General features: G+C 39.1%; 2 protein-coding genes across 7 annotated transcripts in view; one reads left to right on the top strand and one right to left on the bottom strand.

Annotated features, from left to right (window-relative positions):
* Positions 1–13,176, top strand: part of LOC135472515 (MICAL-like protein 1) — a 42,307-nt gene extending 29,131 nt beyond the window's left edge. For 3 of the 6 annotated variants that reach the window (XM_064752059.1, XM_064752048.1, XM_064752068.1), the window contains exons 4-14: positions 982–1,123; positions 1,311–1,453; positions 1,753–4,392; positions 5,060–5,174; positions 6,465–6,488; positions 8,138–8,234; positions 8,469–8,542; positions 8,858–8,966; positions 9,244–9,290; positions 9,920–9,972; positions 11,153–13,176. In XM_064752059.1, coding sequence (XP_064608129.1) covers positions 982–1,123; positions 1,311–1,453; positions 1,753–4,392; positions 5,060–5,174; positions 6,465–6,488; positions 8,138–8,234; positions 8,469–8,542; positions 8,858–8,966; positions 9,244–9,290; positions 9,920–9,951 — 3,423 coding nt within the window. In that variant the 3' untranslated portion in view covers positions 9,952–9,972; positions 11,153–13,176. Of the gene's footprint in view, positions 1–981; positions 1,124–1,310; positions 1,454–1,752; positions 4,393–5,059; positions 5,175–6,464; positions 6,489–6,877; positions 6,912–8,137; positions 8,235–8,468; positions 8,543–8,857; positions 8,967–9,243; positions 9,291–9,919; positions 9,973–11,152 lie in introns of those variants that run through there. The other 3 variants (XM_064752084.1, XM_064752076.1, XR_010444535.1) reach the window with 3 other exon arrangements.
* Positions 13,177–15,942: 2,766 nt separating this feature from the next.
* Positions 15,943–22,177, bottom strand: LOC135461602 (uncharacterized). Its single transcript, XM_064738773.1, has 3 exons — positions 21,712–22,177; positions 21,036–21,083; positions 15,943–17,510 (listed from the first exon to the last, which is right to left on the bottom strand). The coding sequence occupies exons 1-3, from the start codon at positions 21,941–21,943 to the stop codon at positions 16,915–16,917; spliced, it is 876 nt and encodes a 291-aa protein (XP_064594843.1). The 5' UTR covers positions 21,944–22,177; the 3' UTR covers positions 15,943–16,914.
* Between the last annotated feature and the right edge of the window lie 3,901 nt (positions 22,178–26,078).

Here is a 26,078-nt window from a genome sequence, read left to right as displayed (position 1 = left end):
TGCCAGGACTGCAACCCAGGAAGAATTTCAAAGACTGCCGCAGTGGTCTGTTAAAACTGGTCCCCCTGTCTCACATCATTGTCAACTCTGGCCCTCACTTTCATAACTGCTCTCTAGTTTGTTTCACATGTAGCATGTTTGTTTTAAAGAGTGCATATCGGCCACCTGTGCATATTTGCTTGTGTATGAGAGTCAACCCTGTTCCTCTGTACAGACATGCGAAAATGTTTACAGTTGTTTTGTTTTAAACATTATGTCTGTGTGTGTAGCTCTGTGGCTAACTTTTGACCTTTAATTTGTTACTGCATGCCTAGTCCTTCTGATCTGGGCTTTAGAGTTAGATTGCAGTCATTGTACATTTCATGATAGGCTAAGAGCTCATGCCTTTTGATGCTTTGAAAATTATTTTCAGCGTGGAATGAGAAAGGAAATAAATTTAAGCAAAAAATTCAAATTTAAATTTTATTTATTTCAGTAGCTTGCTGTGAAGTAACGTGTGATCTAATTTCCCCCATGGTGGATCAAATAGTGTTATGTATATAGTGCTTATGTATTTAACCATTAATAATAATAATAATAACTATACGCTAGGGACATGTAATACCGGGGCTTTCAGGGCTGAGGTAGCTCTCAGGAGCCTCTCACCTATGCACTCGCTGTCCAGTTCTGCTCATTCCGGCTCCCTCTCCGGCCATACATGGGAATATCTACCAGCAACCTGCGAGTAGTCGTGAGTTTGCCCAAAACTTTGCCCGGTTTCCTCCCATCATAATGCACCAGTGAAATAAATATATGTATTTTACCATTTATGATAATAACCAGGGTCTTGATAGCTAGTAGTATCAGTCATATTTTATTTGTTTGTTTGATTGGTGTGTTTTTGTACACTGTACTACACACATATTTTACCATAAATGATGATATCCGCGGCCTTGATGAGTAAATACCAGTCATATGCTCATGTATTTTGAATCATTTCAGGCATTTGATGTGGCAGAGAAAGAACTGAACATTGCTGCCTTGTTAGAGGCTGCAGACATGGTGGCCATGAAAGTCCCTGACAGACTCAGTATTATAACCTACGTGGCCCAGTACCACAACTACTTCAAGGACAAACCCGTCTGTAAGTCGCCTTTGTTTGTTATGTACTAAAGTCTTCTAGTGGATGTGAAGCTCCACACTATTTCTAACCAGCAAACTCAGCTGGATTTTCACCCAAAAATTAGGTATTCAGCTGTCCTTATTTTAAATTTCGGGCAAACACTATCATTAACTATCTTCCATTGGTTAATGTATTGTTTTATTTACAGTGGGTGGTCCAGGAATCAGTGTAGCCAATAAAACAGCAACACCTAGTGGTACAAAACGACACCATGAAGGGAGTGAACCCCAGTCACGACCAGAGGTTAAGAGATTCACTCCATCCCATGAAAATAAGCAGGACAAATCCCAGGTACTTCCTGCATAAATTGCAGTTAGTTTTGTTTGGGGTCAAGAACTTCAATAGAGGTTACAGCCTTATTGGACAGTGATCCAAATTTTCAAATTCATATATAAGGAAATAACTACATCTGTTGATTTCCTACCTGTGAATGAAAAACGCGGCTAAAAAATGTTAATGGTTCATGAAAGCTTTCAATCGACAGTAATCACATGAAGCACACTTCTCTCAGTCACTTATAAATTTGAGTGCATAGACTTACATGTGATTGAAAGAATAAACTTCTAAGTTCTCACAACCTTATCTTGCAGGAGAAAGCCAAACACCAGAGAGTGGCATCAATGGGAGAAACATGTCAGATCTGCAGGAACAAAGTGTATCTTCTGGAGAGGCACATCGAGGATGGGAAGTTGTACCACAGGTCCTGTTACCGACACAGCGATTTGTCACCATCTGGCAAAGTTTATGCCAAACCATCTGCTCTGTTTGAGAAAGATGAAAAGAAAGATTCAGGGAAGGAAGACATACGTGTGAATGGTATGAGTCAGCTTGGTAAAGGGTTTGCTGCCCCAGAGAAGTCAGCAGGACAGAGGTCAAGGTCACCAGCCAGGGGCACAGCCAGAGTGGCTCTTAACATAAATAGTCACAGTGAAGAGAAGTATAAACCTAGATCACACAAACAAGATGATGTGGAGTCCAGGAAGAAGACTACAGATAATGGACACTCTGAAGATCACAGGAGCAATGCTAAGTCTGTCTTGGACAAACTGGAAAAGGAGGGTAGGTCGGACTGGAGGAATAAGAGGTCTCATAGCCCAAAGGCTGAGAGAAAGCCCTACTCGTCTTCAACACAGAGACCGAGTGATCTGCCAGGCAGGCTAAGTGAACCTTCAGAAAAGAAGGTCACAGACAAATGGCCGCCGTCTAAAGATGAAAAATCTTCAAGGTCTCGGAGCGAGGGCATCGATCAGAGAGCCACACCAGTTCCCAGACCCAGACAGTCTCTTCTTAAAGAAGAGGAAAACTCCACAAAAATTGATAGTAATCATGAAAGGTCAAGGTTTAGTAGGGATGTGGAAAAAATGGAAGTGGATGAAACTGTGACCAAACCATTGAAGAATAGTTATTCTTCAGAGCTTGAAACACGACTGACAAAGAGGACTGAACCTAGGAAACTCCCACTGGCATTACAGTCAGGGGTGAATGACAAAAGTGAAGATAATAATAATTTGTCCAAATCTGACAAGAAAGAGAGTGCAGATATAACTAATCCAACCCCTAAAACAAGACTGTTTTTGAAGAAAAATGACAAAAAGCTCAGTGGTAGCAATGAAAAGTTGAATAAAACAGTGGGGGAGAGGATTAAGGAATCCAAAGAGAGGACTAAGTTAAGAAGTCAGGAGGAAAGAAGTAAAACAAAAAGTGAGGATAAAAGTGATAGGTTCTCAATAGATCGCAGTAAATCTGTGACTCCACCTGCCATAACTCCAGATGAACCAAGCTCTGCACCCCCCTTGCCCAGGAGCACACCACCAGAGTTGCCCAAATCCCAGCCATCTCAACCAACAAGCCCTTCCACAGCCCCTCCCAGACCCCCTAGGAGCCCCACTACCCCTCACTCAGCCCCAACCCCAACCCCTCGATCAGGCCCGCCTAAACCTCCAAGGGTGGGGCTTACTGATGCTACATCCAAGGAGACATCAACTGAGGATGCCTTAAGTAAGGCTGGTCAGCAGAATAGAGGCTCACCACCTGTGGCCATTATGGTATACCCTGATTCCCGTCCCCCACAGGAAGAGGCTGACCAAAGGGTGTTGGGTGGTTTGCTCAAGTCTCTGGCTAATGTGAGACAGAGACAACCAGGCAGTCCCACGAGGCCTGAACTAACCACAGAATCCAAGACATCTGTAGTGATACCTCCACGCTCCCCAGTGAGCAATGCCACAGAGAGCAATGTACTGAGCAATAACATTAAAAATTCAAACAACAAAACAACAGCAAATGTAGATAGTAAACCCAAGGAACAATCACATATTAGTAAAAGTAAGCATAATGAAAAAGCATCAAGCAATAATGAAGTCATTGACACAACACCTATCCCAGCTTGGCAGAAAGAGGTGGCAAGACGGAAAGCGGAGAAAGACAGCAAATCCAAACAAAGACCAAAGTCAACAACAGCCATTCTGGATTACCTACATGATAAAGAGGAGATTGAGAATTCTCATGTACAAGACATACCTCGTGAGAATAAACCACTGCCAACTCCTGTAGTAGACACAACTCCTACCCCAGCCTGGCAAAAAGAGGCAAGACGACGGAAAGAAAACGGAAACGCCAAACCAGCACGACCAAAATCTATGGACGTCTTGTCAGATGAAAACGGAGACCTTTGCGTTGGTGAAGACAACTTGAAGGTGTTAAACTTAACAAAAGACTTGAAGAAGAGAGATAAAAAGCCTAAAGAATTCTCCAAATCACAGGAGTCTGTACCTGACTGGCAGAAAGAGGCCCAGAAGAGAATGGAGGAACGGAAGGGCAACTTTGTGGATCCAGAGAAGAAGCGACTTGTTCCAGAAAGACAGGTGTGTCCGGAGAAGAAACGAGTTGTTCCAGAAAGACCTGTGGATCCTGAGAAAAAGCGAGTTGTTCCAGAAAGACCAGAGCGACCAAACCTCAACAAAACAACCAAAAAACATATTGAAATCATTGAAAATGGTGATAACACAGAGAAGAAAAATGTAGGCAAATCAGAACGGACAAAAGTGTCACCAGGTATGAAGTTTAATTTTGATGATAGCAGCTTGGATAGCAGCTCTGAATTCCAACAGAAAGAGAAGCACAAAAAGGGGAGACAACCCCCTCCTAGACCAAAGTCTCCACCAGCAGTTAACCGTGCCCAGAAACACCAGAAATACTTAGCAGGCAACAGGACAAGTCCATTACGACCTGGGGTAAGAAACATACTACTTATGAAGCCACTAGCGTGTGATTTTTTTTTGTTTTTTTTCTTTTTTTTAAATGAGCTCAGTATGAAGTATGTCAACTTCAGTACAATATATTGTAAAAGACTTAAGTGACAAGTGTAAAAACTGGATCAACTTGCAGCTGTATACACAACCATCTTAATGTTTCTGTATGTGTACATTAGAATGAATGAATGAATGAATGATTATGGCTTAACGCCACATCGGCAATATTTCAGCCATATCATGGCGAGAACAAGGTGAAAAAGTGAGACGGTTAAGGTTTTCGATATAATAATATGAACACCAAAAGTAAAACCAAAAGTAGACATGTTTAAAATCGTATAAAAGAAAACTAAGAGTTAAAACTCGAAAACCATGGTTATAGTACATGTATAAATATATATGTATATAACTGTTTATAGATATTTATGACAATTAAAATTTATATTTTATGATATAGGCCAATGGCCTTCAAATAATTTATGACAACATCGCCAGCGATGCTGTCAAATAAATCATATATAGAGTTGACTGTGTAGAATCTTTGCCGAACATAGGCAAAGTCAACACAGTCAACCAGAATATGTTTGATGCCATATTGGGCATCACATCCAACATATTAGAATGAAAAAAACATTCAATTTCATTTCAGATGAGCCCTGGGAAGTTAACACCTATGGAAATCCAGCGTCAACTCTTGGACATTGACAGTAAACTTACTGACTTGGAGCTGAAAGGCCGTCGGCTTGAGGACTCCATCAGGAATGGTGAGTGGGAGAGTAGTTTAGTTTCTGTGTTCTTGGGTTGGTGGGTTGGGGGATCTTGTTGACTTTAGGGGAACTGAACATGTATGCAATCATGATCCAACCTATGTTGCAGAAGTTGTACATTTAAGCTCATTATTAAGCGTACATTTTAATGTTGTATGTATACAGTAGTTTTTCTGTCTTCTGGTATGATTAATGTACCATGGGATGTGTTATGTAAGCAAGGCATATTTGCTGTTTATTGTGAATTCTGAAGAAAACGAACCTTGAAAAGATTTGTTTTTATGTATGGAATTATTAAATATCTAATACTGCACTACATTTAATAGCTGTACAAGTAGTTGTAGTGAGAATTGCCTGGACAATTGAAGTTTTGTTGAGTAATTTTTGGACTGAAATAACTGAAGAGAGTAACTCTTACACATTTGTAATATTGTTGCTCTGTGTTGTGTTAATTGGGCTTTTTCTTTTATTTTGTCTATACATGTATATTTACATGTATTTAGTTGGTAATCGATATTAGTTATGATTAACAGTCATTGCATTTTGACTCTGTTTTGCTATAGCGTGAGTGCAGATTTCAAATGCATAGATTTTCAGTTCCAGTTTATATATCTTAAAAGGGAAAACTATAAATATTAGATGTACATGTATATGTAGTTGTTTGGCATTGATATACATTATAGATGTACTCTGAAATCTTCTCTCACTGATGTCCTCCTGTTTTCAACTCAGTTTAGTAAGCCTGCCTTGATATTTACCCCTAAGTAACAGTGTCATGAGCGTAAACTGGCTGCCTAGATGGCAGTACTAGGAATGTCAGAGACTGTTCTTTGTGCATAAGTACAGCCTCTAGTGCAGATGACTGATGTCACCATCTGGCCTTTTCGGGTGGGGGTGGGGTCGGAGGGGAGGGGGTTATATACATTTTGTGCTAATGAATGTGCTAAAAGGGTTAAAAAAGGGGGTGTTAAAAAGGGTTAAATTCCAAATGCTGCTCTTGTGACTTATGATACAGCTGAGAACTGTAGCCTATAGTTTATGTATATGTATATCATTACAATTGCTATACACGGAAATTTAGGAATGAAAAGTACTAGATGTAACTTTTGGTTACTGTTATTTCCACAAGATGTTTAAGACAGTGAGATAGCTTTCATAGTGTGGTTCCTATAGTAGTGATATAGCGAGTTGAGATTGATGTGTTCTATTTTCTTCAGCTTTCATTATCAATGCATGCCTATACACATTGCATCACTATAGGGATATCTGATCATTCTTCATTTCTAGATCACCTGAGAGAAAAGCCTAGGGGTAAATGTCCATCCATACATTCCTAGGTGAAGGGGGGATGGGGATCAGCTGGGCTAAATAAGGGGAAGCAACTCTGGTGGAGCTTTTCATTATTTACTCTGTATAGGGGAGAGCTTGTTCATATCTGGCTGCTTGTGTGGCTATAACTGTATGGGATAATCCTCAGAAGCATTGAATGACCAGTGTGACCTCACCCACTGAGCTGGTCACTCAGCTACTTCATATCTTCTGTGCGAGTTCAACGCAAGTCACTATACATGTGTGGGAGCCACATCCCGGGCTGCTCAGGGGTGTGTGGTCCGCATGGGAGTCAGGAAAACCAACCTAACACTTTCTACCTAACTCATCCTCAGTCAACTCCATGCGCCTCATCTTTCTAACCATTTCAGATTCAAAGACCACAATGAGGACGGACATTCAAAGGTTACTGGGGTAATTCCTGCTTGCTTTACTGCCATACACGTTCATGGTTCCAGTTCACACATAGAAGTGGCTGGTTAACTCAACATTCTTGCCTATGTTGTTGTTGTTCCTTTTGCCTGGTATTACTTGTTCAATGTTGTATTTCAGGCATGCCTGGGTTGGTTTGATATGTGGATGGGAACATGGTGTCACATAGTCTTTATTCAGTGTATTTGATATTGTTGGTCATGTTAGTGTTGTAGAGCTTAGTATTGTTATCTTATCAGCTTTGGCTCAGTAATTTTGCCACCTATCTTCCTAGTGTTTGCCCATTTTTGTTTGCATCCCTCTGGTGGATATCAGCTGTTTTGTGATAGTGTTTGATGAAGATATCACTCACTGGTTTGTGAAGGTGACGGTATTGCCTGTCAGGTACATCTGTTTGTGCTATATGTATTTACTGTTTTGTTGCCTGAGGGATTTGCATCTGTAATATTTTTGGCATGCTTTGTTTTTGAATCACCTGATAATTTCATAATTATCTGGTGACAAATATCAGTAACAAGACAATAGAGTATACTAGCTCATAAACTGGTAAAATAAACTACATTATGGGTACCTTGCATACAAATGAAAGTAAATAGATATTAGACCACGCTAATATTTAAATAGGGCATGTGGGGATGTTGCTTGTAACAAATTGCTTGTATAATATATATATCTAAAAATGATTACATCCAAAATTGGCTCAGAACATTAGTTCCAGTGAAGTTTAATTTCAAGTAAACTAAATTAATAACATACCAGTAAAATCTCACCACCCCCGGCCCCCAAGTCCCACAAAACCCTCCTTTACACTCCTACCTCCTTCCACATTTATCCCAAATCTGCACTTGAGGAAAAATGGACGGCTGCCCAAATTACTCATGTAGTACATGCATTAATGCGTAAACCCTGAATAAACTTAGATACTTATTACCTTAGATGCTTATAAACATCAAGTTTCCTCTGTAAAGATGTATGGCTTTGGAATTTGTTTTCATTAAAAGATAAGCAGAAGAAACAATGATTGATTTCAAGGTACTTACAATAACAATAAATGATCACAAACATCACAATTACCCACTACTTCTTAAAAGGTCAGTGTTTTGTAGTTTGCTGTGACCAGATGCTGGTGGAGGTTCAGAGGGATTTGTTGTGTGTATATGTTTGTCTGAGCGTCTGTCTGACTGTCCATCTGTTCACAGCACAAGAAGATGAGGAGGACATGCTGATGATTGACTGGTTTTTGCTGGTCAGTCAAAAGAATGAGCTGGTGCGGCAGGAAGCTGACCTCATCTATGCGTAAGTTACAATCGGACCTACTAAAAATATCTAGCTTTCTTTCAGTGTGTTAAATTTAAGTGATAAAAAAACACTTTGCAGTATCTCCTTGTACTTCACATCTTACTCAGGTAAAGAGAAGGCATGTTTATAATTTGATGGAAAAACTGAGAGGGAAATTTGTGATTTAGTTTTATAAACGTGGAGTAGAAATAATGGGCTTTGTTTAATGTAACTTACCTTGCCTTATTTCAGTTCCCGGGAAAATGAACTAGAAGATGAGCAAGACAGTGTTCAAGACCAGCTTCGCCGACTTCTTGATAAACCCAGTAAGTAAAACCAGCCAAAGTGTTGTGGAATTTATGAACTATGGTGACATGTAGTCAGAAAATTCTACAAGTGTGAATATCCATACCCTTTATTTAAAAATAATTATTTTTAAACTGACTCAAGTTTCCATCCAGAAGTTTTAATGTACCTTACACCACAAATAGCTCAATTTTGTTTGCAAAATGGTTTCCATACACAAAAGACACCTGTTTGACAATTTGTTATTATGGATATTGACTTAACTGTGGGACTAAGAAAGCTGCTACCGTTCTTTTTGCATTTGTAATTCATTCATGTGACTTTTCAAATTTCAGATAAAACCAGTGAAGATAAACAAGAGGAAGAGTATTTACTGGAGAGATTGTTATACATTGTAGACCAGAGGAGTAAGATAATAGACTGTATTGATGATGATAAACACAGGTGAGTGCAGGGTTTGTCTCCCTTGATTCTAAGTGCTGCAGGTACCCTGTATGGCGACAGAAGGTGGTGGCCAAGTGGTTGAGACGCTTGTCTTTCCTTCACCGGTAAAAAATATTTATATTGTGATGATGTGGCTGCTGATTTACCAGAGTCATGATTTGACCCTGAATATGTTCGCATTTTATCTCACAGCTGAAAATATTCATATTCTGCTGACATAATGAAAAGTAACAGTCCATATACTGAATATATCATGTGCCTCTGTTCAATGTTACAGATATGAGGAAGAAGATCGAGAAATTGCAATCGTCTTGGAAAAGAAAGGTAAGATTAGACAGGTACACAAGATGTAAATTGGTATTTGTTTTGCTTATTGCAACCTCCTAGGTTATCAAATCTTCTTATATTTTCCTCTGTTGTTGTTTAGTTTTGTTTTTTTTTTTGGTGCATACAAAAAGCTTTGTGTTAATGTAACATATGTACATCATGGTTTACATTGTTAATCCTGGAAAATCAAGAATGTTGCAATTTTATGGTCTTGTGGAGTAACATAATGTTTTTATTGATGAGCAGAAATATTAATAAACGTGCTAATGTACTTACTATATTTATTGACATACATGTATGTAAGGCTGATCTTCTTGCTTAAGTTTAACTTTATTATCTTATTTATTTTAACTCTGCCTACAACTACAGTGGATGAAAGCTTTGATTTTAATTTATTACTCCCTGAGCTTTGTTACTGTGGTCATTTTTCACAATGAAAAGAACCACAACAACTAACCTGCATGTGATATGGCTGTTATATGTACATTCAAGCAATCATAGCTTGGTTGTTGTTGTTCTTTTCATCGTGGTTGCCATCAAACTATCCTATACTAAAAGCTTTGTTTTTTGTCGAGGCTTCTTTGTTTCACATTATTGAAAAAATGAATGTTTATTCCCATTTCCAGCAAACAGCAAAACCCAAGAAAGGTTATTGTGATAGGATGTGTTAGAATCCCAGGTATAGATATATGACACCTTTCAGTGTCTGTCTCTCATCACATGGGTAACTTCACATTGCCAACTCTAGAATTAACACCTGGAACTGTTTAATTGATATTTAACAGTACGGTTACATGTAATAACTGAGTCGCCTTCTTTTGTCATCACACACGTTAGTCAAAATTTAAAGATGTGTTCCATTAAGTTATTACTTCTGATATTACTACCAGTTAAATCTAGAGCAGTCACCTAATACTTGATGTCTGACACTGTATTACTAACCAACCCTAGGATACTGCCTTAACATCAAATAGTTGATACACTTTGTTGTAAACCTTTCAATTCATGTGGTTTCTGAGGGCCATTTTACAACATGCACATAGCTTTAGTTATACATTGTACAACTACAGCGCTAGTTGGCTTTGTAGATACGCGCACATTGCACTGCATGCAATTTGTAAAACAAGCCCAAGATTGGACATCTCACATTGCCCATGTTAACCAGAGAAATTATGTGAATAACTCATGATCATTACTCCCAATGAGCACATATTTTTACATCTGGTTATGGTAATAAAAATGAGATACTTGCACATCTACTTGTTAAACACAGCTATAGTTAAGAATAACTCTTACATAAGTTTTAAATCAGTATATAAATATTGATAGATTTCATACGGAGCTTGCTTGATCTGAGAAGTTGCATGTACCTGTATTAACTACCCTGCTATGTGTCACCCTGCATTGAGAATCTTATGTTACCTGTGCATGTATTTGTGGTTTGGGTTTAGTATGATTAATAGATATTTCTGAATTTCATGTAATAATTCATTACTTGTTAAAAGTATGCTTTGTGTTGCCTTTTTGGTTTTGTGTTCATTGTTGTAATATTTTAAGAATGGAAAACTGGTTGCATTTAAATGCTTTAGAATATACTGTTATATATTAACAGTATTAAAATATACTGTTATATATTAACAGTATTAAAATATACTGTTATATATTAACAGTATTAACAAGAATGGTCTTCTTGGGTTTATAAATACATTTTATTTTTGGACAAACAATATTGACTTGTGGTACATTTTCTTTTCTTTCATAAAATTATTTCAATTTTGGTGCTTGTCTTAGCATATTTTATTTTATCCCCAACAGAAATAAAAGTTACCCTCATGTATGAATTGTGTTTTTTGTTCCAGCATTTGGTGATGCCAGCTTTTAGTGCCTGTACAGATACAAGAGTACTGGTGAAGTGCCGACGCTTACCTCTGAGAGTTCCTAGTCAACTCTACATTGGAGAGCTGGAAATTCATGTAGACCATGCACAGAACAGTTCTTCAGAGTTTGTCAGCTCACGGCTGTTTTAAGTGCCACTATCTGTGGATCTTTTTACACCTGGGCCAAATATTCACCTGTATGATTGCATCTCATTTGTTTTATAAATTGTGATATTTGTGTATTAGTCACACCAGATGTATTTCCTCTTCTATGGAGGTTGTGATTTATGTCATGATCAAAATTAATTTTTGTTGAATGATAAAGTTTTGTGTGGAATCTTATGTACATTTAACACGACCACGAAAAGTTTTATGCTTTTAAGACTTGTGAACGATTTATACATTTGTTTCATCCATCCTTCATTTGTTTCAAAATTCATCCAAGTTTTGTTTGCTTTCCATTTGTTCGTTTGATTTTGTTTATTTTTGTTTGCTTGCTGTATACAAGGTTTCTAGTGTTGAAAAATGTGGTGATATGGTGCACATTTTTGTTTTATTAAGTGATAAAAAGTTAGCAAGAGTGTATTTGTTGTGTGTAGACATGTGCATGGTGCTAAGGGTTACTTGTATAAATAGTATTGATACCTGTATATAAAACATATGTTGTATATTTGTGTGCCTGAGTCTTAAATAAACTATGTTTTTTTTTATCTGTCTCACAGTATACTCAAACATCAGATTCATTGTCACCATTCATTGTATTCAGATTCTGTACATATTATTATAAAATATGTGGTGGCTAAAATAATGGAGAAAAAAAATCTCAACATGATTCGTAATAAGGTCATATTTTTGTGTATTTTGAGAAATTTACATCTTTGAAAATGATTTACAGCCTTAAATTTGTCAATTTATTTTCAGTCTTTATCTCTGGAAAATAGGGTTGGTATGAGACAAATAACAAAAGTCACCTGAAATTATTTTTAAAAAGTAACAAACCCCATATTGACAGCCTGTGTACACAATCAGTTGTGGTTACTGTGGAAATTTTGGCTGGTCAAATGCTGCGATGTTCCAGTCTTCTAAACAATAGTCAGGTGAGATAATTATCCCATAATGTTTTGGAGTTTTGGTTGTAAATTCTGTGAAAAAATTGGGAAATTTAAGAGTGAAAACAATGTGCTTTTATAATTACTCAGAAATCTCCAGACCTTCCAGTTATACTTGAATGCAAGTGTGGGTATATGATTGTCCTTGACACAAGTAACAGTCTTATCTGTTGCTGTCAAGTGCTGATTTAGTCACATAACTATTTCACATAGTTGTTACCTGTTACTATTTTTCGTTATTAAGTGTGTTTGCTACTTTATGGTGCCACTGGGTAGTACTTACAACAAGTACAGAATCAGAGCTCGTACAGGTCACATATTAAAGTAATTACACTGAGATCTATGGGAATTTTTCTTTCATGTTAAGATGTTGTTTAAAAGTCTTTGGTAAAGGTAAAACAAAAACTGAATTATTGGGTTTTATATCTGCCTGTTTTGATGATTGCGTTGAGTATCGTTAAAGTGAACTTCAGCTTATGTCAAATGAAGGTGCTGGAAATAACTCCCAAGGGTTGAAATTGTTCTGGACAAAACTGTACTTTTGAAACTTTCATTCCTCTTGAATTTTCTGTTATTTACACACTCCTGTTTCTAAGATGATGTGCCTTTTGTGCATATTTTGTAATGGTGCTTTTGACATTTACATGTACATCAGGATGAAATTTTGAAAAATTTAGATTTACAATATATGTTTGTACATCAAAATTTCAAGCTAACTTTCACAATGTTGTTCACATTCTCATGAACAAATGCAGCATCGGTTTCTCACATTGAGTTACAGTTGTGAGTGTTTCCACCTTAATGTGTCTCAAATATTGGTGCTTAACTATGAACACAACTAAATGTGGAGAAAAAAATTGTGACGTGAGAGAAGAATAAAGAAAACTATAAAACTCATATTGTTTATTTTTGTGACTAATCAATAATCTTTTTTAGTTCCCTCCGGGTTTTGGAGGGGACCAGAGGTCTCTTAGAAGCTAAGGACTCTTAGCTTCTCCATTGCTCCATTGCTAATCAGTTTTCTGGACTTTTTTCGAAACACTTTATCACACTGAATTAAAACTTATGTACATGTATAACTTGATAACTTACAGACCAAGTTTGAGTTCTGTCCACTATGAACAAAATTATGGCCATTGTTCACTTGACAAAGTTCTCGACGTGGCAGAAATGTTCTCGCTGTGTCAAATGATTCTGGCCATTTAGTCCATTGTCATCAAAACTATGGGGCTTTGTCCTGTTTTCCACACTTTCTTTCAAAAAGTTTGTTTTTTCTAAATTGAAACTTCATACATGGCTTCATTGAGATAAGCTACAGACCACCTTCACAAAGTTCGAGGTTTTGGGCCGTTTTTCCATTTTGAACGAAATTATGGCTCTTTTTATTCTTTCGTGGACTTTGATATTTATACACATACATGTATAATGGCTCAAGTGGGTTGAGGACGTGTATTGCTGTCCCAGCTGTTCCAGAATGCTTGTTCTCTGTCTCTTTTAGCACATGGTATTAAACAATGATGGGCCTCCGTGCAAAGAAAACACCGATCAGCTATTCACCAATGAAGAATCCAGAATGGCCTCTAGAGCACATCTCAGTATTATCGCATAGTTCTTTCGGCAGAAATGATTGGATTTTGCAATCCCGTATCTTGGCTGAGGTCTTGCTGGACAGGATGCACAGCTCGTCTGGAAAGGTTACACAGCAGTTTTAAGTATAGTTACAGCGTTTACTGTTTTGTCTGGTGTTTTAATATTGCATAGCTGCCTTGGGAGATATGGTTGACGTGAGATTTGTGGTTCACTGGCATATGTATTTCGCAGGTTTTTCCTTTCTTTACGATTCTTTGCTTTAACCAGTATCAAACACTTACCTGGCACAGTATGTTGAATTATTGATTTTTGCGATATTGTCCGGTCAGTGTCTCAAGTGTTAACGTCTTCTGTGGGCTATAGAACGTCCCATACAAATATGGTGTGTAGAAGTGGGTCATCTGTAGTACCGGTATTGTTATTTCTTCGGTTACACACGCGTGTATGAAATGTCAGGTGTTTTGTCCTACTTTCCTCTAAGATTAATAAAACATCCACTTACAGAGTAATTTTTGATGATATGCCATCCTTGGTTTCATTCAGATACGTTTGTCCTGCAATCCCAAGATCACCGCAGTGTGTGGTTGAATACTTGTTGTTGCACGGAGGGGTTCGTAGAGCAAGGAAACACTGATACTTCAGTGGCCGCAGCGTTTTTGCGACATAGGTTCACCCTACCATAGGAGAACTCTGTATATGTACACACACTTAATGAGTCCTCGTCGTTATATGACTTAAAAATTGCCAAGTACGGCGTAAAACCCCAAGTATAGGTTCATTTACAGATATATTCCTTAGTTTCATTCGATTCGAGTTTTCGCGTGTGTGGTTGGATACATTGTCAACCACAGCAGTGTTTGGATGGATCCTTGTAATCCCAGGACAATTGCATTGTGTTTGTGAATAATTTTGACAGCTTATTCCAGTGCGTGGTTAGATATTTATTTATTTCATTGGTGTTTTGCGCCGTTCTCAGGAATATTTCACTTCTACGACGGATGGGAGGACACCGAGCAGACCCGGGGGAATGTGGTTAGATAGGTTTGTTAGGTCATGATGCCGTGTGATTGGATACGCTTGCTAGGTCATGACGTCGTGTGATTGTATACGTTTGCTAGGTCATGACGCCGTGTGATTATATACGTTTGCTAGGTCATGAGGCCGTGTGACTGGGTACGTTTGCTAGGTGATGGCGAACGCACGTTTGTTAGGTCATGACGCCGTGTGGTTGGATACGTTTGTTAGGTCGTGACAACATGTGGTTGGATTCGCTTGTTAGGTCGTAACGCCGTGTGATTAGATACGTCATACCATTGGAGTGTCCAGCTCCTTACCATATCTATGTATCTCTCACTTGATTCTGTGGTCGTCTTGGCAACATTTTAAACTCGCGTTGGTGATAGATACTTTCAAGTTCCATATACCCAAACTGGTATATTTCTGTTGATATGTAGGCCATTAGCTCATGCCAACTTTTTTTAGCATGTTTTACTAGATAGAAAACCAGATCGTCAGTTTCATTTTAGGCTGTCTGCTTCCACAAGTCAAATGCAGGGTTTACTAGTCAAATTCGAAATTACTAGGCATAAAACGTATGTCATCACGGCAATTCCTTATATGGAATAAACAAGGATGTGTAAAATGTTACGGTCATCGTCTTGACGAAGTTACTAGGGGCGATGCTATTTTAGGGTGATCATGGTACTGTGTGGTTGGGTATATCATGCGTTTCCCCGTGACGATTTCATTCAACGTCATTTATGACTGCAGAAAACTAATCGGGTCAAGGTTATTCAATAAAATGTCTCTAAGTTTCTCAAGAGTTACAATAATTCTCTTGTAAGTAAATATGGTCAGGGTGTCCAATTCTGCCTAACCCGGGGCGATAGGGGATGTATATTCATCGTGTTGAATGAGATCGCCAAACTGGATATATCAACAGTTGCAATCAAAGAGCAGCTGAGATATGTATTTTATTATCGACATACTATGCTACATTTATACTAGCATGGTACATGCATGATTTGAATATTGATTTCACTCATTCGCCTAGAACATATCTTAGGCCCTTCCAACAGCAGTGACTGCTTCTCTTTGCATGATTCCGTCCTACTTTCGTACTTTATATACCTTTTAGTTCTTTGGTGGTTTTAAACGTCGTATTGGAAATTAGCCTTGCGATTATTGATCTGGAACGTCTATATTGGTTGACGGCTGGCATACGAATGTCTGTTTCGACGCAGAGAATATTATGATGGTACAAGAAATGGCATGCTTTCCAATAATAATTTAACGACACTTCATAAGAGAAAGGATTTATGTGTAAACTCTCCAAAATATAAATATAAATTAATATTATATATACAAGCATATACAACAATTTGAAATAGAGATTCTAACCGTTCATTCTTTCCGGATTAGTGATAAATGGGATTTGACTAGAACTTACCCACGTTTACATGGGGTCGATGATGGCGAGTAGGATGTATTACTCCAATAACCCTTAAACCAGGGTGTTCTAGGCGCATTCAGAGATAGTGCCTGGGAAAACCTTGGCCACCCATAAATCATTACTCCCTAGCCATCATCATACACATTTTACTGTGCACTTTACTGGTGCGATAGACGTAAAACAGCTCTCAGGAAACTTTTTCCCTGAAACTGGTTTCAGGAAACTTTTTCGAATTACAATAATTACCTTTCGTTACTGACATATAGAAAATTTAAAATAAATCTTGAACACTTGGATTTTTCACAACCTGATACAAGGAATCAAACATTCACAGTTATTTGCTGTTAATTCCACTGTGTGTACAGTGAATCCACTCCATGCATATACGGTGTAAATACCCAACTGAAGGAGTTTCTTGAAACCAGTTAAGTGTCGTGAGAATACATATCTTCCCCCAGTGCATGCGAACTTACTGAAAAATAAATTCAGGTTATGTACAGACAAGTACACATTGAAATATACCTGGATATTAGTAATACACGTATATGTATTCTCGGTGTTTGAGGTACGCCACACCATATTTAGTACACAAATTACATGTCCTGAGAAAGCGGGGACGGCTGTATGAAGCAACCAGTCAGCAGGGATCGACTTTCCAACAAGGAGGAATCAATCTGGCCTGGATCCACCGGGTCGGGGTTCCTGAACACCCTATTGCCGTAGTGCATTCCTCTCCAAGTGTCCGTATCCCAACGACTGGACACTTCATCACAGTTACACCTCTGGGGCTGCACGCTACCGAACTCTGACGTCAGGAACGTCTGTGGTGTCGCTGACGTCTGTGGTGTCGCTGACGTCTGTGGCGTCGGGGGCGTCTGTCGAGCTGGGGACGTCTGTGGCATTGTGGGCGTCTGTGACGTCGGGGCCCTCGGCGAGCATACGCTGTCCTTGTTGTATCCGCCCTTACATCTCAGGATTGACATCTCTATGTCCAGGTTGTTTCTCTTCGCCACCTGTGTCACCTCCACGCTGGCGTTTTTGGGTTTCCTAAACTTTCCCAGTAGTGCTCTGTACCGCAGATAAAATATCATCACGGAGACGAGCAGCGTCAGTATCAACAGCAGACTCACTAGTTGTAACACTGTCACGGTGATTACAGGGACACGAGACTTGCACACCTTCGCCATCACTGTCAACAAAAAAGACACGGCCTATCGTAATCTGTTATACATACAGGTGTTTGCATTTTAAAGTAGGCCCATGTAATTTCCATGTTATATCACACATAAATGTTCTTTAAAAACATTCTCGATTAATACTTAACAAAAAGAGGGAAGCAATCGGTGTGATGAAACAATAAACGTGCAGCCTACACTTCGTTAACGTGGAAAACACTGGTTTCCATATATGTGAAAAGAACAGATGCTTTGTTAAGAGATTTATGCACCATTTACCAGCAGGCCTATTTATATTTATCTGCAGAGAACAGTGACGGTCGTAACATGGCACGTCAGTGACGTGAGCTGGTTTTACCGAAACGGCGGATTGAACCATTTAACATGTTTTCAATCCAAACTACAAGCTGCTAAACTATACATCTAGGCCTATGCTGTTTTAAAGGGACTTCTTGTGTTTCTAAAACTTACAAATCTGTGGATGGTCGTGGGTTTCCCCTAGGCCCTGTTGGGAATCTTCCAACCATAATTCTGACCACCGTCAAATGAGTGAAATATTCTTGAGTACAGCGTAAAAATACGGATTACATAAATAAATAAATAAATAAATAAACTGTAGCCTCACATCATGCAGTAGTGTCAGTCTTTTTGGTAAAACTGTATTATATAATTAAAGACGTATACAGGATACAGAGTAAAACCAGAGCAGCGACGGCAGTATGCTAGATGACAAATGGTCACATGTAACCGGTGAAATACAGCCTCTTGTCATTTTACCTCAGTCAGGGTTGATGATGATCATATTAGCGTAGTGGAAAAATTGAAAAATTGCATATCCTCTGGTAAACTGACTGACAAATTTCTATATACATTTTGCTTTCTGCCCCCGTTTTGACAAAAATTTAAGGTTGCTGTAAACTATTCCATACTTGAATAACACTAGACCAGACGTTCTCCGCATATGGCTTTTACACATCCCGTCTTTTAGCATTTGTTAGATTGTGTCTACATCCGAAAACACCACACCAACCATGACGGAAGTCTCCTGTAGGCCCGTGTTGACAGGTAACAATCCGTCTTGACAGGTGACAATCCGTGTTGACAGGTGACAATCCGAAAATCGCATAGGGAATATTCTGCATTGGGACAGTGTTGAGGGTGATATTTCGAACATGTTATAGGACCTGTTCTGGAGGTAAAATTCCCAGTAAATCAAGGCGACAGTGCTGCAGATGGCAGTCCGAACTTCACATTACTGCTGACATTACCAATGTGCGGATGACCGGTTCACAAACATCCCAGAGATCCCGTGGTGTCAATGCCAAGGACAATGCCGGTGACATTCCGAACGTCCTATGGTATCCACATTGCCGGTGACATTCCGAACGTCTTATGATGTCCACATTGCCGGAGATATTCAGAAAGTTTTATGATGTCCACACAGCCGGTGACATTCCAAACGTCTTATAATGTTCACACTGCCTGTGACATTCCGAACGTCTTGTGATGTCCACACTGCCGGTGACATTCCAACTGTCTTATGATGTTTACACTGCCTGGACATTCTGAACGTCTCATGATGTTCACACTGCCGCTGACATTCCGAACGTCTTATGACGTCCACACTGCCGGTGACATTCCGAACGTCTTATGATGTTTACACTATCGGTGACAATCCGAACGCCTTATGATGTTTACAATGCCGGTGACATTCCGAACGTCTTATGATGTCCACATTGCCGGTGACATTCCAAACGTCTTATGACGTCCACACTGCCGGTGACATTCCGAACGTCTTATGACGTCCACACTGCCGGTGACATTCCAAACGTCTTATGACATCCACACTGCCGGTGACATTCCAAACGTCTTATGATGTCCACATTGCTGGTGGCATTCCAAACGTCTTTAGATGTCCACACTGCCAGTGACATTCCAAATGTCTTATGATGTTTACACTGCCTGGACATTCTGAACGTCTCATGATGTTCACACTGCCTGTGACATTCCGAACGTCTTATGACGTCCACACTGCCGGTGACATTCCGAACGTCTTATGATGTTTACACTGCCGGTGACATTCCGCACGTCTTATGATGTCCACACTGCCGGTGACATTCCGAACGTCTTATGACGTCCACACTGCCGGTAACATTCCGAACGTCTTATGACGTCCACATTGCTGGTGACATTCCAAACGTCTTTAGATGTCCACTCTGCCGGTGACATTCCGAACGTCTTATGATGTCCACATTGCTGTTTACATTCTGAACGTCTTATGATGTCCACACTGCCGGGGACATTCTGAACGTCTTGTGATGTAAACAACGTGGGTGACATTTCGAACGTCTTGTGATATCCACACTGCCGGTGACATTCTGAAAGTCTCATGATGTCCACATTACACGTGACCTCCTGAACGTCTTATGCTGCCCATGTGATTGATAGGGTCTTAAGAGTGCTGTTATGCATTTAGGGATGCATTTAATTCAGAATCGTAAATTGCCCACAAAAGTTCTGAATATGGCGTACAAGTTACTGCATACCCCTTGTCATAACGCATGTATCGATCTTTTAAAATCGATATGAAAGTGAAATACTATATATTCAATTCTATATAGGTACAACACAACTTCCGTTCAAGTTTAATGAAACTAATGGGCGAGCTCAAGTCATACTGCTGCCTATAGCTTAAACATGGTGAGACGTTGGTCAGATAAACCTGAATGAAGTAAAGCCTTCCGGGTCGACTGCAGATTGCTGCAGGTTTCGAACAAATTACTCAAGAGTCAGGGAATAATTCTCCAGCAGTATGTATAGTTTATACCAGCAAACTAAATATAAACATGACACCGCTCCCTCAACACATCAGATTGTTGGAAATCGTATATACAAAGTGGTTTTAGAAACTAGACAATGCCTTCATCTTTTATTCTCCATCAGGAGTTAAAATCTACAGTGGGCTTATAAACATTTGTAGTCGAATGCCACGTCAGACTCAGGCGTACATTTCCGTGACTACTCCCACTCACATGTAGACCCCATATTTATGTGCATGTATACAAGCGTATAAATTGGCTCACAACCCACGCTGTACGCTATCAAGTACAAACACCTGTAAATGATTTTGTGCCTCACACTCATGTGAGTCACCTGATGTATATGAGATATTATATCATGTTAAATTGTTATTATGTACTATGTCTTTCGTTTCCCACTGATCACGCGCGGAATTCTGATTAACCACTTTTTTGTTGCTTATAACGATTTTTGTATAGAACCCAGTCACAATGACATACTGACACATCACTGATCACGGGTCTACATGGCTCTTGTGGATAGGTTTACACGTGTCCATGACTTCCCAGTAAAGTTCCTGTGACCAGTTTCGCAAAACGGCGTACCACGTTTTTTTTCTATCGTACATCTGTCGCACGACACTTTATACGTCACTATTACTGTACCATTGTCCTATATGTGCGATTATGGTACATGTACGACATTTTTGCGAAACTGGGCACAGATGTTTCAACACCTACCTGATTCCCAGGAGGATCCATTTTCTTCGGCAAAGCGAACACGATAATCTTAAAACAGAAAATTAAGAAATCATTCTATATATATATATATATATATATATATATATATATATATATATATATATAGTATATATAGTATATATATACAGTAGTAAATATATACAGTATATATTTTGATTTACATTAACTATGATGTATACACGGAAAGGCCCATATACGTATGTGAAGTGAGTTATATACAATCTTGTCAGCGTTTGCTTGACAACTGTGGTCACTTAACACCTATATGTGACATATAATATATATATGTCTGACATCTCTGCATAATTTTATCTCCTTAAATGCAATGAATAAGGGTTTGAATCGAGTTCCAAACTGTGTTCTAGGTCACAAACGTCATTATTCCGGGCCAGTGCTCTGTTTTTTTCCACTATCAAACTTTAACGCCACGGAACTGACTAACTTACTCACTTTTGCTTGAGGCTATGTTCAAGAATTGTTCACGGCTGAAAGGTTTATGTTTCCGAGCTCGTGCATGCCCAGAGTAAACCAATGACCTCTGCCAAATACCCATATAACCAATCGTATATTTTACGTGAAACATATTTAAGTATAGCGTTCAGCACTAATCGACAAAAATAAATACATAATCTGTGCACGCTGGGTTCAGATTTACCTGTACAGAATGGGTGACAGTTTCCCTCTGCGAGCTTCAGTTGACACACGCGTGGAGAGCAAGGGCTACAACGCTGCTCTATGGGGTCGCAGAACTGATGAGCCCTACAGGATGTAGGACAGTCGGGGCTATGGGCGTGGTCGGTGACGACCGAACTACACCTCCCTGGAATCATCCTCAGACAAAACCAGAGCAACAGAAGCGTACCCGAGCACCCGTTGTTCGCAGACATGGCTGTATGCGAAATGGTGTGGAATCGTACCCCACAATAAACGCTGCTAACGTATTCCAGCGGTTGAATCCTCGGAAAAGTGAAGTCAATTTCTTACATCTGCACCATTAATTCAGATGAACATCCAAGTACAGACAGTATAAATGGCTGAGTGAACACAAATGTTAAGTTGAAATTTTTTGTCTTTTGGGGTAAAACGTCCATTGCACAATTCATAGAAATGGTCTGACGACATTCAAACACGCGCACACAGCCGAATTAAGATGTACATATGCCTGAACTTGTGCACAAGTCGATATGGAGACTGCATGGGTTTTTTCCTCGGGTTTCCCCTTTCTTATTTTTAGACACACACTCATCGCGCTTTACACTCACGCTTTACACTCACACATTTGAGGATTTGCTAGGCCTATTTACATATTGCATCGATCTTGTTCACCAGCATGGTTATAGCGATGTATATTTATGATATAGCAAAGCTAAAATAGTGACATAACGGTATATATGTGTGGTGGTCGTTGTTGTCCATCTAGCATTCCAAATATATCAATGCTTTGTGGATACATGATATGCGCGGAAATCCACGCTTAGCGTCGATTTCCTGTATCATGCGGGCCTATAGGCTTACTGGGTATATTAAACCAGCGATTCGATGGATTGGTCAGCATCACCGTGAGTAAGGGTTTTATACTTATGCTTTATAATTGTAAATCAGAAATTTTCAGGAATCCGAACCTGATTTTAGCCCCAGTGGTATATACAGCTGATTTCCACATGTAGGCTTATATATGAACCACCCGACCCATATTGGCCGATGTAATTGTATACAAAATAGAAATAGCCGTGGGACGAATTGTCTTGCTGTAATATTAAAAACATAGGCGTACGTAAGGTCAAGATTCAAGCCGTCAGGGCCTACCATAAAATCCAAAAGGCACGTTAAAATTCAAATTAAACTTTCATAAAGTGTGTACAAGTGTTAAGTTAACAAAGATAATTGGACAAAACTAACCATTGGTCTCCACAGGCATAGGCTATATACGTACATGTATTCCACACCACACTAAATATATATAATATAACTGCGAAATATGCCAGGTGTAAGCAAAGGAGCCAAGGATAAGCCTGAGATCATCTTCTGTTATACACACACAGGTGTATAGATCCCCAAGACACAGTGAAATGTTTAGTGAGCTATAGAGGTAAAGTTATTTATTCCTTGGCTTGCTTTCTGTATACTGTGTTATCCTGTAGGCTTGCAAGCCTCAGCATGTCCTACATTTGATACAAGTCCATACATGTAGTGTTTCAGTCAGTGTGTCGTTTACACCAAGACACACACAACGTCATAAACTGTTTGCCTAAATATAGATGAACTAATGCCGACGCAATATAGTAGGCCTGTGAATACACGCACTTTTGTTATAGACAAGTGTTTGCAATAATGACTGATTGCATATAACATTTAGCACATCTATTCATTTACGTTTGAATGCGGATGAGAGCTTTACGTCTTACGTTCCTCTTTAATCTGCGAGAACACCGCAGACTGTCGACGCGAAAACTCGACGTCGACATACAGGCATCCTGTCGGATTTTACCGTCGTAATATATATATATATATATATATATATATATATATATATATATATATATATATATATATATATATATATATATATATATATATATATATATATATATATATATATTACATGGCAAAACTGGATGCCGATTTCTAAATGGATCTACCACTATTAAATGAACATACTCATGTAGGCCTATAACATGGTAATGCTCGACGTCGACGTGTATATATATATCAGTATTATATGCACATATATAACGTGGCAAAGCTCGACTGTCGAGTTTACACAGAGTACCATATGCTACGGTCCGAAACAGAAACAGCGCCCATAACCAATGGTCATGATATATACTTTTGTGGCACGAACCCAAGCCCACTCGCGTAGTTTCTAGAACGGTATTAAATTCAATTTATTCTCGAGTGGACTATTTCAGAAAAAAATGCTTCTAGAAACAGGGCACTTCATACGGAGTGAATCCTGTCGTCTGTTGGAAATTTATAGTAAGAGGGGAACGTGGAAATAATGCATATTGCTATCGATTAAACCATAGACTGGTTTCATTTCTACTGTGTTCCCTTGTCACTTATCTCAATTAGCCATTATTGAATAGAGAATTATTAATTTATTTCATTCACATTTCAAATAAAATTATTTCATTAACAACATTTCATTTCAACGACGTGACGTCATTGGTCGGGGTCAGATTGGCTGCATTTGGTAGACTTAGCCAGAGGGGGGTGGGCTTTAAACTTGACCAATGGTGCAACAATAAACCACAGGAAGAATGGACGGACCTCGGATTTGTGTTGCAAACAGTTTTTGTGCATGTGGAAACAGGGGTCGTAAACAGGGACTGTGCAGCAGAGACAGAAAACAATGAACGTATGAGGAATATAAGGCTTGTGCAGGGAAAACATTTACTGTGCAGTAGGTAAGAGGGTTGTATGAGGAAATTGAAATAAAATGTGAGATATTGAAAAGAAGCAGACAGAGAAAGAAATGCAAAAGAAAGAATACAGCATATGCAAAACATTAGCAAATGCATAGCAAAACATTAGGCTAGATATAGCCTTATCTGATGTATAGAAACATGAAATAATACCTAGGTAACGACGAAACATGGAAGGAATAGTGGATTTAAAATGTACAAGGAAGATAATGTAGAGATATTATGGCGGAATGTACTGAATGACTAGCCGGCATATGAATGTATAGGTTTCTACAGGGCTATTACTCATTTCAGAGCTGCCCAGATTTAGAATAACTTCCTTCTGAAGTCAGACATTTTGTTTACATTTGTCGGTATTCCACGCCAGCTCCCCACAGAAATGCAAGCCTAAAGACATGTATACCTTCGCCTCTGATATCACACACACCAATGCGCTTGACTTACATGTTATTTTTGTGGGAAGTACAAGTTTGCATCTTGCCCGTGAGTTCATTTATCGTAACTTCAAAACGGTTCGCCGCTCAGTATTGTTTAATGTACTCAAGATTTGTTTTACTCATACAATGGCAGTCACACTTATGGGTGAAGGAAACCGGTGTGACCAAGGTAAGGCACTGACTTTTTTGGCAAGTTACTGACGAACTTTTCTACAAGCGACGCACAGATATGTACTGTCAAACTTTTCTACATGCGACATACAGATACGCACTGACGAACTTTTCTACGTGCGACATATAGATATGTACTGACGAGCTTTTCTACATGCGACACACTGATATGTACTGACGAGCTTTTCTACATGCGACACACAGATATGTACTGACGAGCTTTTCTACATGCGACACACTGATATGTACTGACGAACTTTTCTACATGCGACACACAGATATGTACTGACGAGCTTTTCTACATGCGACACACAGATATGTACTGACGAGCTTTTCTACATGCGACACACAGATATGTACTGACGAGCTTTTCTACATGCGACACACTGATATGTACTGACGAACTTTTCTACATGCGACACACAGATATGTACTGACGAGCTTTACTACATGCGACATACAGATATGTACTGACGTACTTTTCTACATGCGACGCACAGATATGTACTGACGAGCTTTTCTACATGCGACACACAGATATGTACTGATGAGCTTTTCTATATGCGACGCACAGATATGTACTGACAAGCTTTTCTATATGCGACGCACAGATATGTACTGACGAGCTTTTCTACATGCGACACACAGATATGTACTGACGACCTTTTCTACATGCGACACACAGATATGTACTAACGAGCTTTTCTACATGCGACACACAGATATGTACTGACGAACTGTTCTACATGCGTCATACCGATATGTACTGACGAGCTTTTCTACATGCGACACACAGATATGTACTGACGACCTTTTCTACATGCGACACACAGATATGTACTGACGACATACAGATATGTACTGACGAGCTTTTCTACATGCGACACACAGATATGTACTGACGAGCTTTTCTACATGCGACACACAGATATGTACTGACGAGCTTTTTTACATGCGACATACAGATATATACTGACGAACTTTTGTAC

The sequence above is a fragment of the Liolophura sinensis genome, chromosome 1 (genome assembly GCF_032854445.1).
Source record: "Liolophura sinensis isolate JHLJ2023 chromosome 1, CUHK_Ljap_v2, whole genome shotgun sequence".
NCBI lineage: Eukaryota > Metazoa > Mollusca > Polyplacophora > Chitonida > Chitonidae > Liolophura > Liolophura sinensis.
Note: the sequence above shows the minus strand (reverse complement) of the source record. Positions and strands in the feature narration are given on the sequence as shown.

What these genes read in the sequence shown, in the direction of transcription:
- LOC135461602 (XM_064738773.1), bottom strand. Translation starts at nt 21,943, where the DNA reads ATGTCTGCGAACAACGGGTGCTCGGGTACGCTTCTGTTGCTCTGGTTT. An exon ending in CTGTCACCCATTCTGTACAG is followed by an intron (nt 21,084 to 21,711) that starts GTAAATCTGAAC and finishes TTCTGTTTTAAG; the next exon opens with ATTATCGTGTTCGCTTTGCC. An exon ending in TGGATCCTCCTGGGAATCAG is followed by an intron (nt 17,511 to 21,035) that starts GTAGGTGTTGAA and finishes TTTTGTTGACAG; the next exon opens with TGATGGCGAAGGTGTGCAAG.